At 53.0% G+C, this 13788-nt stretch overlaps 1 protein-coding gene across 1 annotated transcript; it reads left to right on the forward strand.

The window, feature by feature from the left end:
• Nucleotides 1-970: 970 nt before the first annotated feature.
• LOC119101519 (zinc finger protein 568) lies at nucleotides 971-3855 on the forward strand. Its single transcript, XM_037224868.1, has 2 exons — nucleotides 971-1103; nucleotides 3296-3855. Exons 1-2 carry the CDS (start codon nucleotides 983-985, stop codon nucleotides 3409-3411), a joined length of 237 nt encoding a protein of 78 aa, XP_037080763.1. The 5' UTR covers nucleotides 971-982; the 3' UTR covers nucleotides 3412-3855.
• Nucleotides 3856-13788: the final 9933 nt, after the last annotated feature.

Genomic DNA, 13788 nt, shown 5'->3' on the forward strand with positions numbered 1-13788 from the left:
GTGTGGATGTCGTATCATGCACGGATCATTGTCACTATTTAATGCACCCCGCCGTAGCCCTTCCCCGCAACCCACTCAGCGCGTTCCGATGGCCACCTTGGATTTGTTTGCGGGCTGGCTATTCTTTGCGGTCTTGGAATTCGCTAACTGATGTCTGGGTGGATGCACGCTCTCGCGTCTTATGCTACAGCGTCTATGCTGCACATGCCGTGCTTCCGTGAACGTATTTGACGTTTCCCTACAAACATCGAAATGCGACATGTTTGAGTGCTGCAGATCGTTTTCTGCTCCGTAATTTGTTCTGGGTTCGAGATTTTCGCAATAAGCCCAGGACTGGTGTCACCCCCACACCATGGCCCTTTTCTCTTCCAGGAGGGTCTTAAGTTGTGGAAGATAATGGAACTGGGGTAGCAGAATTATCGCTGACCTAACCTGTCCCTGGCCGGGCGAAAGGAACGGCGGCGGGGAGGTTGCCCACATACCAGTTGATGGGGGGGGGGGGGGGGCGGGCGGCTCTCACCATGTGGCACAATTGACCGGGGCGCTCTAAGACGGGCGGGCTGAAGCCGCCAGTATCCTTGTAATGGGATGAGGATACGAGACGCTGAACTCCGCCCGGCCCGTTTGTCTGTTAGTGAAGAGATCAGAGACCTTAATGCCGGGGTAAGCTTCAGCGAGTAGTTCCTTGAAGTATTAATGAACTATCCTTTGGTAGCTGCAGGCACGTAATGCTGTTATGTACTGCTGACGTAAGACCCACTGTTCATTGCAGCGACGTGCGACCACAATTGCATCAAACTGGATAACTGTGTCCTGGACTCCTGACCTGTAACAAAATTTGTCCCACTCTCATGAGAACGTGAACTGTGGGACTAATCACCACGCTGATCCGAGTTTGTACGTGGTGCCGTCGCTCATCACCCATCCGAGCCCCTGCCATCGCCGCCAACGTCTTCTCCCCCCACAGTCGACATCGTTGGACATGCTGAAGAAGCACTTCGGCACGCGCCACGTCAGCCGGTCGGCGCTGGTGTGCTCCAAGTGCGGCCAGCGCTTCAGCAAGCTGGAGGCGGTGCAGCTGCACATCCGCCGCAGTCACGTGGGTACGTACGGGGATGCCGCGCGGCCGCCGCTGACCAGGCCACCGCATCGGACGCCGCGCGCGCGTGCGGCGCCGGTGCGTGATGCCGCTGAGGACCCGCGCGCACTTCCGCTGGGCGTGGGCGGACGGGGCGGGCGCGGCGGGGCGGAGTCGTCTGATGACGGCGGCGGCCACTCCGCGCCACCTGGCCGTCACGGCGCTCTGCGTGTCGTGTCGTTTGCATGCTAATGAAATGGCTGCCGGGTAGACGCGGCCGGCTGCTCCAAATTGAGCGCGGCGCCCGTCTCCGCGCCCGCCCGCTCGCCTCCGTCGCTGCTCTGCGTCTCGCGAGGGCAGTCCCGCACGACAGCGTGACGCGTCCTGGCGCCAGAGGAGCGATCCGAGTCGCCCCGGTCGGCGCCGACGAGCACCGAGCGAGGCCGGGCCCGGCCGGGCTCGGTGTCCGGCCGGCCGGCCCGCTGCCAGCCGGCCGCCTCTCAGCCGGCTCAGACGCACGCGCTCATCGCTCTCCATCCGTCACGGACGCGCGCGGCCGGTGACGCTGGCGCTGGCCGGCGTCGGGCCGGCCGCCGCCGCCGGGCCGACCTCCGCCCCCACCGGCCGCCCCCGGCCGGCTCCCATGACGGTAATGGACGGCCCGGCCGGCGGCGGTCGTCGACTCGCAGAGGCGCGCTGGCTGACCGGTCCGGAGAAACCCCAGTTTCCCGTGGATTGCATTTCTCCTGGATGCTTTTTTTGGTTTGTATAATTTCCTTGCTGGGGTCCTCGCTCGCCTCCCTCCATTCCCCTCACATCTCAGGAAGGCGACCCCAGCAGCCGCCGCGTCCGAAAAGTGCTGCCATTCTCATCTTACGCCGCGCCCTTCTGCTGTCCTGTTCTTTCTCGGTCTTCATCTCCTCTCATCCTTTCTTTCTGTCTCCTTGCATTTCCTTGCCCGATATTCATCTCTTCTTTTTCTCGTTTAGAAATCTTCTTCGTCATAACTCATTCGCCTCCCAAGATTTCGCGGCCCCCAGCTGTCCTCGGAACGCACTCAAAGAATGGAAAACGCAGCTGCAGCGAGTGGCGCTATCGACAGCGGCGACACCACCCCGCCCGTTGTTCCGTTTCTCCGTCGCCGCGCTTGCACTGCGACGGCCGCCGTCCGGCGCGCGGCGGCGGCGTACGCCTGCGTTTTTACGCGGCCCGTCGATCGACCTTCAATACGTCGCCGTCCGCGACCTGTCACGTCCGCGGCGACGCCTGTTTATCCAGCCGATGTGGCCTTTAATCACGCGCCGGTGTGTGGACGGCGCGAGGGCATGGCCAGCTCGGCGTCGCCGGCAGCCGTCCGCCACGCATCACGCCGTCGTGGCGGCGGCACGCGGCGGTGGCACGTGACCCGGCGCCGCCCAACTTGTCGCCTCCGCCGGAGGCCGCGCTGCGTGCCCGGTTGACCCGGAGCGGTCTGTAACATTCACCGGGCAACTTTCCCGACAGTCGACGCCGGAATCTGCACCAGACGCGCCGCGCGTGCGTTTGGTCCGTCTCGCCCCGGCGCGGTGGGTGGCGTGGTGTTATCGTCGGCTTTGTGCGGAACTGGGCGATGAAGTTGGCCGGATGCCTATGCAAACGAGGCTCAGCGGCCGGGCGCGGCGAATGGGTTTTTGCAGGGACGATTGCTCGTGAGAAAAGGGTGGGCCCCGCTGCCGTCCGGTCACCTTATTGCCTTTGCTTGAAGAGCGATGGAGGGTGAAGACTACCAGGCCTGTTTGTTTGCCGCTGTCGCGTAGACACCCGTAATGTCCCACCGTCTGGAAAGCGCGGATGAAAATTCTGTATTCTTCCCGAAATGAGCAGCAGCTTGTGCAAGATACGAGAACGCCACCGTGTGTGCTTAGCTGATGTTCTCCTTTCGCTTGCGGGTTTTGAGGAAGATGGCACACTGAATGCTGAATATTAGAAACATAGCACACTGAATGCTGATCACTAGAAGCATGGCGCACTGAATGCTGATCACTAGAAACATGGCGCACTGAATACTGATCACTAGAAACATGGCACACTGAATGCTGATCACCAGAAAGATGGCACTCTGAATGCTGATGAGCAGTCAGTCACGTCCGACGCTCTGCTGCCTCGGTTGTCATGCCAGCGGAGGACGCACGCATGATGGGGACCAGCGAGACGGAGCCTGACTGTGGTGTTCCGCAGGCCGGCCCGAGTGCAGCGAGTGCGGCTTCAGCTTCATGTCGGTGCGCGCGCTCAGCGTGCACCTGAGCAAGGCGCACCACATCTCCAGTCGGCCGGAGCCGGGCCGGCCCAGCTAGCCGGGCCCGCCGATCCGCCGCCGGCTGCCCCCCGCTCCCACCGGGCACGCCGACGCCGCCGCCGCCGCCGCCGACCCGTTGTGTGGCGGGTGTTCCCGTTTACAATGCCACGAATATGTTGTGGCAGTAGTGTGTCAGTGTGAAATAATTTTGGAGCGCTCTTGACCGGTCTTGTCACGCACTTGACTTTTGTACGCATGTTTGATTTTATTCGGGCGACATGCACAAGTGCTTTTGTATATTGATATGCCTTTGTAAGTTTTGGGGTGATATGTGGGAGGTGATCGAATACACCGGAAAAGGCAATTCAACCTCACCATCGCCTGCTCATTTGAGAGAATCCTCGTGGACATTACATCATGAAAACGTCGCCTCGGTCCCGTTATCCGGTCGTTCACACTCAGCTCTAACACCATGGGCCATGCTGCGACCATATTTGACCGTATTACGACTGAATTATGACCATATCACTGCCGTTTGATGATCTATTGGAAGAGCTGTGCCATGCCGACGCTGTAGGGTGAATGAGTAGAGCCAGACATTGTAATTTCGTTGCTATTGGACTCGTGCACTTCTATGCGAGAAAGACGCTGGCCAGCATGACTACTCAAAGCAATCTATGAAGCAAGTAAATCTACTACAGCTCAGGGCCGTCAATCTGTTCAGAAGTTACGCGTGAAATACGTATGGGTTTGGAGGCTATGCACGGAAAAAGGCTGAGCTATCCGCAAGTTGAAGGGTGCTCACCAACTCATTTACTCGCAAGCTGAACCGCGCAAGCTTGTGCTGATGCAAATTCGAAAGGCCTAACCGATGCCTCAAAGGCGACAGAAGGCCTGTGGAGATTCGTGGAATGTTTCAAGCGGCACAGTTTCTCACACCATGTGCGTTTCATGTCCCGGCAGGCTGTTCCGGAGTATTTGCGCGAGGTCAAGCTGGTGCGGAGGCTTAGCGCTGCGACTGGCCCCGTTCGCCCGCCGCCGCGTGTTTTCGCCGCCGGTCTGGGCCGGACTCTCTGGGACCTGTCGGCAATTTGGGCGGAAATCCGCTTCCCGGCGCGCGTTTTTCCGCGGACGTTGGTGCGCTGCCCGTAAGCCCGCCGGCCATTGTTGTTTACCGGTGGGGCCGAGCTCAACGCCGCGCGCGCTCATCGCAACTGCCCGCGGATTACCGGCCGGAAAATTGGCGGTTTTGCGCACGGCCTGATCGCGCGGGCTGATGGAGGCGGGACGCGCCGTCACGCGCGGCGGTCGCTTTCCTGGCGGACGGTGGCGAACCGATGCGAGGAGGCTCGCTCAGATCCGTCAGAAACTCGGCGCGACGGAAGACTCGCTCATGCACGGCGCGAGCACGCGGTATGTAAATGTTCTGCACGAACATTTACAACGCGATTTTAACGCTTGAAAAGTTTATGGCGACGTGTGGAACAACTTGTGCTGATTTCGCTTCAGCGGAATCGATTTTGCCTCTGACTCATCGCACGAGAGTGATTCCAACTCTGACCCCGAGCAGTGCAACACAACACCGAATCGACTTTGGTTGCGACTCAACGAGATATATCTCAATCCCCGCATTAATTCAGCATATTTGTGTCTATGAAGCACATTGGGTCGATAGCAGCATGGAAGGAAACATTTTCTATTGAGTTCAAAAAGTAAACAGGGTACGCATTCTGCTGGTATGGGCATATGTGTCTGCAGTCAATTTAAGCAAGCTTCGAGTATGTGCCAATACCTGCATTCCCATTTGGGTCGAATCATTGACGTTTTCGTTGACTCAACGATTCCTTTTCAGAGGAAAGCGTGCATGGGGTCGATTCTGCGGGAATCAACTCCGCTTTCAACTGGCAAAAATTAGGTTGATATCGGAATTAAACACTTCTCTTCCCCAAGTGAGGCAAATACTTGGGGGACAGATGCAAATACAAATGCGCGACGCCTCCCGGCGGATGTCAAATCCGGTGTCGTTATCCGCGGGGAGATATGGATGTCTTGCGGAATGTTGCATTCATAAGCTCTCAGCGGGCCCGTTTTCACCCTTTTCCTCAGGTCCTTCAGGTCCTTTTGTAATAAAAAGTTCGGGTGCGATTTGCACCTGTGCAATTACCGCTCAAGTCAGAAATCGATTTGTGTTCCAGTACCACTGGGCCCAGGGACCCATCATACCCACTTGCACGCATCCGGCTGCATCATCAAAGGGAACGTGATGGGCACTGCAGGCATCTCGGCAGCGAAGGCTGCCTCACATCGTCAGAAGGAGGCCGTTTGTTTACGCTCACTAAGGCACATCCAGGACGCCTTTAGCATGGGAGCCTGTCAAAAGCCTGCCGGGCATTATGGCGAGTACTGTCGCTACAAGATTATGCCGTTAACCTGGAATTTCACGATTGGGCGAGGAGGTCAGCTTTTTGGACTAAATCTTTAAAAAGAGCTCGGCCAATGTTAGCTGCTCGAATTCGAAATGCATCATCGGAGAGCAGCACCATACGATCGCCAACCCAGAGATGGAGAAGTTTGTTGGCCGCCGGCGCTGAAGCAACATTTAAGGCATTTTCTTGTGAAACAGCATTCTCTAGCATCGAGAAAGTTTCGCATTGCTCGTAGGCACGAATCCCCCATAATTCGGAACGTGGGATTCGTCCCCCACAACCTCAGAGCCCCAACTTGCCGAATCGCATGCACGCGCATTCTGGTAAGGCGAGTGAAGGGTGCAAAAATCGCACGCTTAACATATTGAACGCGACTGTTACAACGCCGAACGGAACGCTCTATGCGCAGATCCTTTCAATAAGCAGCTCATCGTAATGCAAACATCAGAGCGTATTATTGCCTTTTCGGCTGTTCAACGCTTTCCCCACCCGTCTTGGCAGTTGTTGCGCGGAGATGGAATGTTAAATCTCTTTGCGGTGGCTGTGGCCCCAATGTGCAACTGTGCCCCGCCCCACACACATTTTGGGCCAGGCTCCTGCAATATGAGCAATTGGCACCATACTTTATTAGTTCTTCGAAATAATAACTTAAGATTTTGCAAACGGGCAAAAATTAAAAACAATTCATATTTAAAACTTAATTCAAGGCCTAAGAATAGAATCATTTTTAAGATTAGTGCCCACGCGAGAAGTCCTGGTTTCATGAGCCCTGACCCCACCGTCGGGTGGCGGAGTCATGGAATTGTGGAATGGGATCGCGCAGTCAACTCAGAATGCTGTGTCGAAAGTTAAACGTGTCGAAATGCCCACACGACCCATCCTGCTCTCTGATCTCGCCTGACCTTTAGAGAGACCGCTGACACCAGCCGCAGGCTAGGTAGGCAGGCTGCCCCAGTCAGGGACAAAGAGCGGGCGCCCAATGCGACCCGAACCCAGAATGGGTGAAATGAATGTGTGGATCACAATGTAGACGCTCTTGCTAATCATCCGGCCGGGAAGGTAGCTTTCCGATCGACAAACAGCTTCCTGGAAGGTGACAAGTGATAAGCAGTTTGGTAGATTCATGCCTGGTAGCTTGTAGCGACAAATAGCTTCCCGGCAGGTAGCTCGGTTCCGGTGGACTGCCAAGAATAATTTGTATGCGTACCGTAACGTATGAAACAGCTGCCTTGCAGGCCTGTGATGCCAAAAGGCTGTCGCAGGTATTTGAACTAAAGGTTTTTCAGATGTACAAAGTTTACGACTCGACTGGCGAGCCTGAACCTAGACCCTCAAGGTCACCAAACCACCGCTCCGATTCCAGCGGTGCTCAAGCAAGCCTTGTCATCACTGTCGCCCAATTTCTTCATTTTGTATTTAGTTACTGGACGAGACACAGCCACGCCAGTCTTATGACGCTGTGGCGATGATTCAGAATGCCGATTGAACTTTCGGATTTGTCTGAATTCTCTTCACTTGTTTGCGCTCCATTATAGCCGGATGTGCACCGACCTATGGAAGCGTATGCTCGCCTCTGCATATTGCAGTGCACCTACCAATATCGGAACACTCCATGGCCACATCGACTCTGTTTGCACCGTCATTTGAATGTCATGACAGCTGAGCGGATCAACAGAACGATAAACGGCAGAAGTGGAAGTCCTCCCAAGTTGGAGGGCCGGTAGTCATAGTTTTTTATATTTTTCCCAGCTAACGCCCGAAGAGCCAGTATCAAATCGTCAGAACTTTGAGACGGCTTTGCCCAACCTGGTGCCCGAGTTGCTGCGCCCCGCCCCCTTTTAAATGTTATGCGCCTCTGGCCATAGATTAGACAACCATTTGGGAGGTCACGCTGAAGGACTCCGAGTACCGGGCTGACCTAGGGCACCCATGGTTACCCCGCTTCCGTCCCACGCAGCCAAACATGGGTGTCGCCGGCCGTGGACATCACCAGTACTGCCTGTAGTGGCTTGGTGTGAGCTGTCGGTACAGTGGCACTGAGTCATCACGTGTTCAGTGTTCTCGGCCTTGATTCTTGAAGGATGATGCAAATCTATCTTTGAATGTGCTTTTTGGGTAGCCTTTATCCACCTTCAGCATCTTGCCTGAAACGTTCACACATTTCAGACATGCTGCTTGCGATGGGCATGGAAACGCATTTGTAATGACGTGCAACAGATTATCGCGGCGTGCATGATTCTTTGTGTGTGGTTAACAGTTGCAAAGAGAAGTGTCACCCCTCACACCTGTTTGTGATTAAGCTATGATGAAGAGGAAACTGAATGCTGCAGAAAACTTAGCCAGGAGGCCCCGATCAGTCAAAAGACTCTACGAACCTTCAAATTTTAAACTGCTTGACCACAAAACTGAAAAAGTGCCTGTCCACGTTCTATTAAAGCACATCGCGTGCAGAAGCCTTGCTAAATCTGCAAAAAACGTATGGATATTGAAATCCGGCCATTACTCGCTTATCTTCAAACGCAGAAGTGCCCACGCCCCCCACTACCGCGTGTCCTTAATATCGGCCGCCTCGCTGAGACGAGTTCTGATCGTAATCGCCAATCCCGCGTCAGACAATGGACAGGCGGGGAGCGACCACGCCCTGATCCACCTAGCGGGCCAGCGATGCAAACTTGACGGCGCTGAGCAGGATGGGGTTGACGCGGCGCGCGCTGGATATTGGCCGCGCCCGCCTCACTAAGTGCGGCGTGGATCGGCGCGCCCAGCCGTGCCTGCTGAGCCGTCTGAGAGCCTCTCGGCCGGCGCTCCGACACGCTGCTCGAGTGACACGCCCTCCAGGCGCCGAGGGTTCGCTTCCCTCGGCACGAGTGGGTGCGAGCGTGCTGACGTCACTGGAGTGCGCCCCCCGAGCTGGTGCGACCAGGGGGCGACGTAGGAGTGATGTTTGGGAGGAAGGAACTACATGGTGGTAGATGTTAGGGGTTATAGTTTCCTATTCAGTTGTGCTAAAGTACCATTTCGGCCAGGATGTCTTGTGCCATCAATTGCTGACTAGTTCCTTATGCTGACAGGGGGTATAGTTTCCTATTCAGTTGTGCTAAAGCACCATTTCGGCCAGGATGTCTTGTGCCATCAATTGCTGACTAGTTCCTTATGCTGACAGGGGGTTATAGTTTCCTATTCAGTTGTGCTAAAGCACCATTTCGGCCAGGATGTCTTGTGCCATCAATTGCTGACTAGTTCCTTATGCTGACAACCTAATTGTAGGTGCGAAGACCTGCTTATCCCAGAACCATAATCCTGTTTATCCCAAATGATTGGCCTACTGCGGTTAAAGGGATTGTTTCACACTTATATGAGGGTTTGAAATAAAATACCCATGTTGAAGACCTTTGGATGCAGCTCATGGACGCACCCTTTTTGAAGCTTAAAACGCTCTGGTTCATAGGCTTAAAGGCTGCAAACACGTGGGAGGGTAAATGCGGGAGAGTATTTCATGGTCACCCTGGAATGCATGACATCATAATAACGCCATTTTAGTTTTGCCAGTTCATTGTCCATGCGCCGATCAAGGCCAAGAAAAATGCAATTGCCAAGTCGCTCATATGTGGCGTTCCATAGCACAATCTTCAGACATAACGGCCGTCACTTGGCTATCAATCAATGCTTGCAAGGTACGATGACAAAATCAACCAGTGACAGATGAAGCCGCACATTCACTAAGTAGGGAAATTGTGTTGCCCAGAGCAGTTTTAATATTTTAAAGCGCGCCAGCAGTTATAAGTAAATGTAAATAAACTTATCAAGCGCACGGATAAATGTGCTACAGCACCACGAGAGAAGGCCCAGACACGAACACCTAACAATCTTTGGTTCAGCAAACACTTCTAGCGCAGCCACGGCTCTCCCTCCGGGCGTTGAAGTACTACGATGGGGAGGGGGGGGGGGGGGGGGGCCAAAACTGTTCCTGCCCACTATTTGTCAAAATTCAAAAGCACGTTAAGATATCGCTGCGAAATTGTCATCAGCTATCAACTGATGCGTTCCACGTCCTATGTCAGAAACAACTATGGGACTAGAATAGATCGAGCGTAAGTGTCGTCAGAGAGACTTCATGCTTGCCGATATTCTGACAGAAGGACACAGCTGAAGACAAACTGACATACAGTCGGCGCGAAATAACATATTTTACACCTACAAACAGCAAATGTGAACCAATTAGTCATTTATACGTATGCCTTGGCTTTGTGTTAAGTCTCTCTTGCACGTTTAAGTATTAGCACGTGAAATAACACAAACATTTATTCAAAGTGCACTCAACATTTTTGGTCTCGTACTCGCAATTATAAAAACAAAATAAAAAGATATCCTGATGTATCTCTACACGATCTGATATAAAAAGACTTTGAAAAAGTGTCTCAGGTACTACCATCAGGGGTGCCTGCATCAAATTTCAAGCAACTTTCTGTAACAATGACTGAGTTATAGCTTGAAATACATCACAGGGCATGTTGCCCGTGCCCAGGTACCCGGCCCGCAGCAGTGGGACTCAGAATTCCAACAGCGGCGCAGTGGTGGGGCAGCGGAAGCCGTTTATCACTTTCACACGCAAACCGACGACCACGTGACTGGCGGCGGCGTTAACCGGCATCAGGTGGCGCTGATGGCAGGACTGAACAGTCGAAAACAACGCAAAATTCGTCCCAACCTCTTATTCGCCACTGGCGTCATCCATTTGAACTTGACCTTAGACGGTCTATGAACAATTGACCGTTCTTGCTGCCGTGTCTAATACCCCTAACTGCGGCCAAACTCTCCCACGTTGCGTTGAGATGGTTTAGATACGATAGAAACAAATAGACCAAAGTAGACATACACACCGAGGTTTCAGTTCTCTTTTGGGTGGAATGTGACCTTAGCTCTAGGCCTGGTACGGCACGCGTAACATTGCATACCTTCCTATGTGGCATACTTGATCAGGGCACAATGATTTCACACTATGAGATATGCTTGTAAATAAGCTTCGTCGTCGGAGCGGTCGGATACCTCAAAGAAACATTTTCAGCACTTGACCTTGAACTGTGTCCTTAATACACACACACTGAGGTTTGTTATGTGGTCTGAGACTGCACGTCACTGTGCTTTCAATTTCGGTTTGAATTTTTAAATTCGGCCAAGGCGTTTTTTAGATAAGCAGGGGGTAAATCTGCCCCTCCGGTCGATGGGTGTGCCGCTGAGCAGCCCGGTCAATGCCGGCTAAATGTCAGTGAAGCATCTAACGGCTCTCTGTATCGTACGAAACGACTAACATATTTAGCTGCTATTTGCACATGCTGCACGTGACTGGTGTAGGCTGTGCGAAGAGTTGTATTTGTCTTTAAAAGCCTGCAGCCCTCCAGCGAGTCCCCGCGCTCTTTTCCGCCATTCCCAGGCCTTGAAATCCACGGCGAGGCTTAATTAAGATAAAGTTGAGGAGATTTCAGAGCGCCAGGTGCCTTACCCAACGGCAGCTAAGGTTGCCTCTGGCAAAACACGCAGGCGACTCCGTCTAGTTGGAGAAAAAACCGGTAGCTCGGCTTCACCTCTTGCACCTGGGCAGGCAGCGCTAACCCTAGTCCTTGGTGCGGTAGTGGGTGCCGAGCGTACAGAAGCCGAGTTCCAGCTGGCGGCGCCTGTCATCGGTCGTGGCAAAGTCTGTTTTAGAAACCCCAACACAAACTCAATATGTAACTGCTAGTTGCATCATTGTGCTTCCAGGCGCATGACTGCGCATTCAGCTCTGCCTTTTACAACTTTTCGTGTAAGCGGAGGCATGAAATGAAGCGTGTAAATCCTCAAGACAAAAAGATCTAGCCTTTGCGGTCTGCCAGACCGAACGGCCGTGGAAAAATGCTGATTAGCTAGCCTGCCACTGGACCCACGTTTGTCGCAGTCGAGCGTGCCCCACCAAGAAGTAACTCTTGACTGTGCTCGTCAAATGGCTACCCTGACAGAGCTGCTTGCCCCAAGTCAGATTGGATTACTGTACCACTGACTCCGAACATGTCAGCGGTTTACATCCATTGCAAGCGCTGGCCTTCAAGTCTAACCCTGTTGTCATGCGGTGAGCCGATTTGGCCCTCCTTAGTTTTTTCTGAATATTTCCTGCACCCGGACAGATAACCTCAACAATCCGGCCGAAAACCAGGAAGTCCACTGTCTGGGTGAATAGAACATTGCACGGAAAGTTAATGCTTGCTTTTCCGTCGGGCAGAGTTTCGGGTGTAGCGTGTTGGCCTTCGTGACGCTTCAGACTGGTGTGCCTCTGTGTTCTGTTCTGCCGTGGCTCTGGGCTCTGTGCTCTGGTTCTGTGGTCTCCAGAAGAATTTGACAATAAGCGGAACAGGTCTTTGTGGGATTATTTTAGACCAAGTGATGGGCAAAATGACCAATTCGTCATGTGCAGTACACATGGGACAGGAATGGTTCATACATTGGGACGGGCTTGCACTGGCTGGGGTGGAAGCCTTTGTTCATAAGTTGTACTGTCTGTGGACATACTTGGTGATCTCAATTACCCATCTACTGGAGCCTAAACAGACTCACTCTCTCCAGTCTTCATTCGATGCAGGACAAAAAAGGCGTTCTCTAGCGCGGCGCCGCTACCCTAGCCATGCGAGCAGCATTGTATTTCTCACATTATATGACTGAGCAGGATCTGGTGTCTTGTCACGTCACGGCAGACCTGAGGTCATTATCGTTGTGTTGCACGGTTCGTATCTGTATCTGTATAGCTGTATCGGCCATTTTCCTATCTGTTTCGAGTGAGTAATGCAGGCTTTGTTTATTATTATGGGTGTGGCCAAACTTTTAACAGCAGGATATACTCTGTATAATTGGACTGTCTATTACCCTCTGACTTCGTAAAGGTCAAGCCAGATCAGTTAACTCGCATGACCTCATGTGGCGCAATGCAACGACTACGATCTCCATATAGTATTACAGACATCCTTATCACTCACTGTATCAAACCAGCGTTTTCACATCGCAAGGTAGTCCCGGGTCATGCCAGGTTACGTGGGTGTAACCAGCAACAGTGGAAAGGTCGGGAAGACGACAGTATGCAAACGAAACATCAACAGTGTGCTCCTGACAGGTGGCATATCGGGCTCAAGTGAAGCAAGTGATGCTCGGGACCTCGTTGTCGAGTGGAGTAATTGACCTTGCATGAACCATAATGACCGAAAGTTGTTATTTGGTAAGCTTGTTATGAATCTTATTCAAATCACCGTTTTTGCTTCATTTGAAACAAAATGCGTCATTCCCCGCTAAAAAGCCTACTGAAACAAGTCACTTGTATGCGCTGTGCGAACATTGACTATTTGACTCAGTCTGGGAGGTCACGGGTCGTTCTGACACAGCCCGCCCAGACGTCATTTGATGTGCAAGATGCAGAGGAATGCTACGGTACCATTCATTGCTTTGGCACTGCGCGGCATCGTTCTGGCGCGGTGACTTGTAGGGTCAACCTTTCCGGGCTTGACCCGTAATCAGGTCATTTTTGTGGCCTGGAATGTCATCCACGGGCCGTGACGAATACGAATACCAATGGAAAGTTCACACGAGGAGGGCTTATGCATGCAAGTTGGTGGTTTTTGCCGCAGCGTGCTATCCTCGTTAGTTTTTAAACGGTCTTGTGGTCAATCCCCTCTCCTCACACCACACATACTCTCACGGTAGGGTCAGGTAGTCAGGACACCGCGGCAGGGCGCAGGCTAGGCCAAGCATCGGCATCACAAGGTAGGTTGTATGCTGTATCTTCTCAAAATTGCGAAATTGGAAATGAATGAGGACGCAGCAATTTATACGGCACAATCGCTAAGTGCGATGTCGACCAAGTATCGGCCCTATCGACACAGGCATCTACGGAGTCATTAACGGATTCCATCGGTTCGTGACTTGTATCTTACTCGTTTTATAAGTAATAGTAAGAGTGAGTAATAGCAATAGCCGGAAATAGGGGGGGGGGG

Source organism: Pollicipes pollicipes, unplaced genomic scaffold, assembly GCF_011947565.3.
Source record: "Pollicipes pollicipes isolate AB1234 unplaced genomic scaffold, Ppol_2.1 Scaffold_4881;HRSCAF=5763_pilon_pilon_pilon, whole genome shotgun sequence".
Taxonomy (NCBI): domain Eukaryota; kingdom Metazoa; phylum Arthropoda; class Thecostraca; order Pollicipedomorpha; family Pollicipedidae; genus Pollicipes; species Pollicipes pollicipes.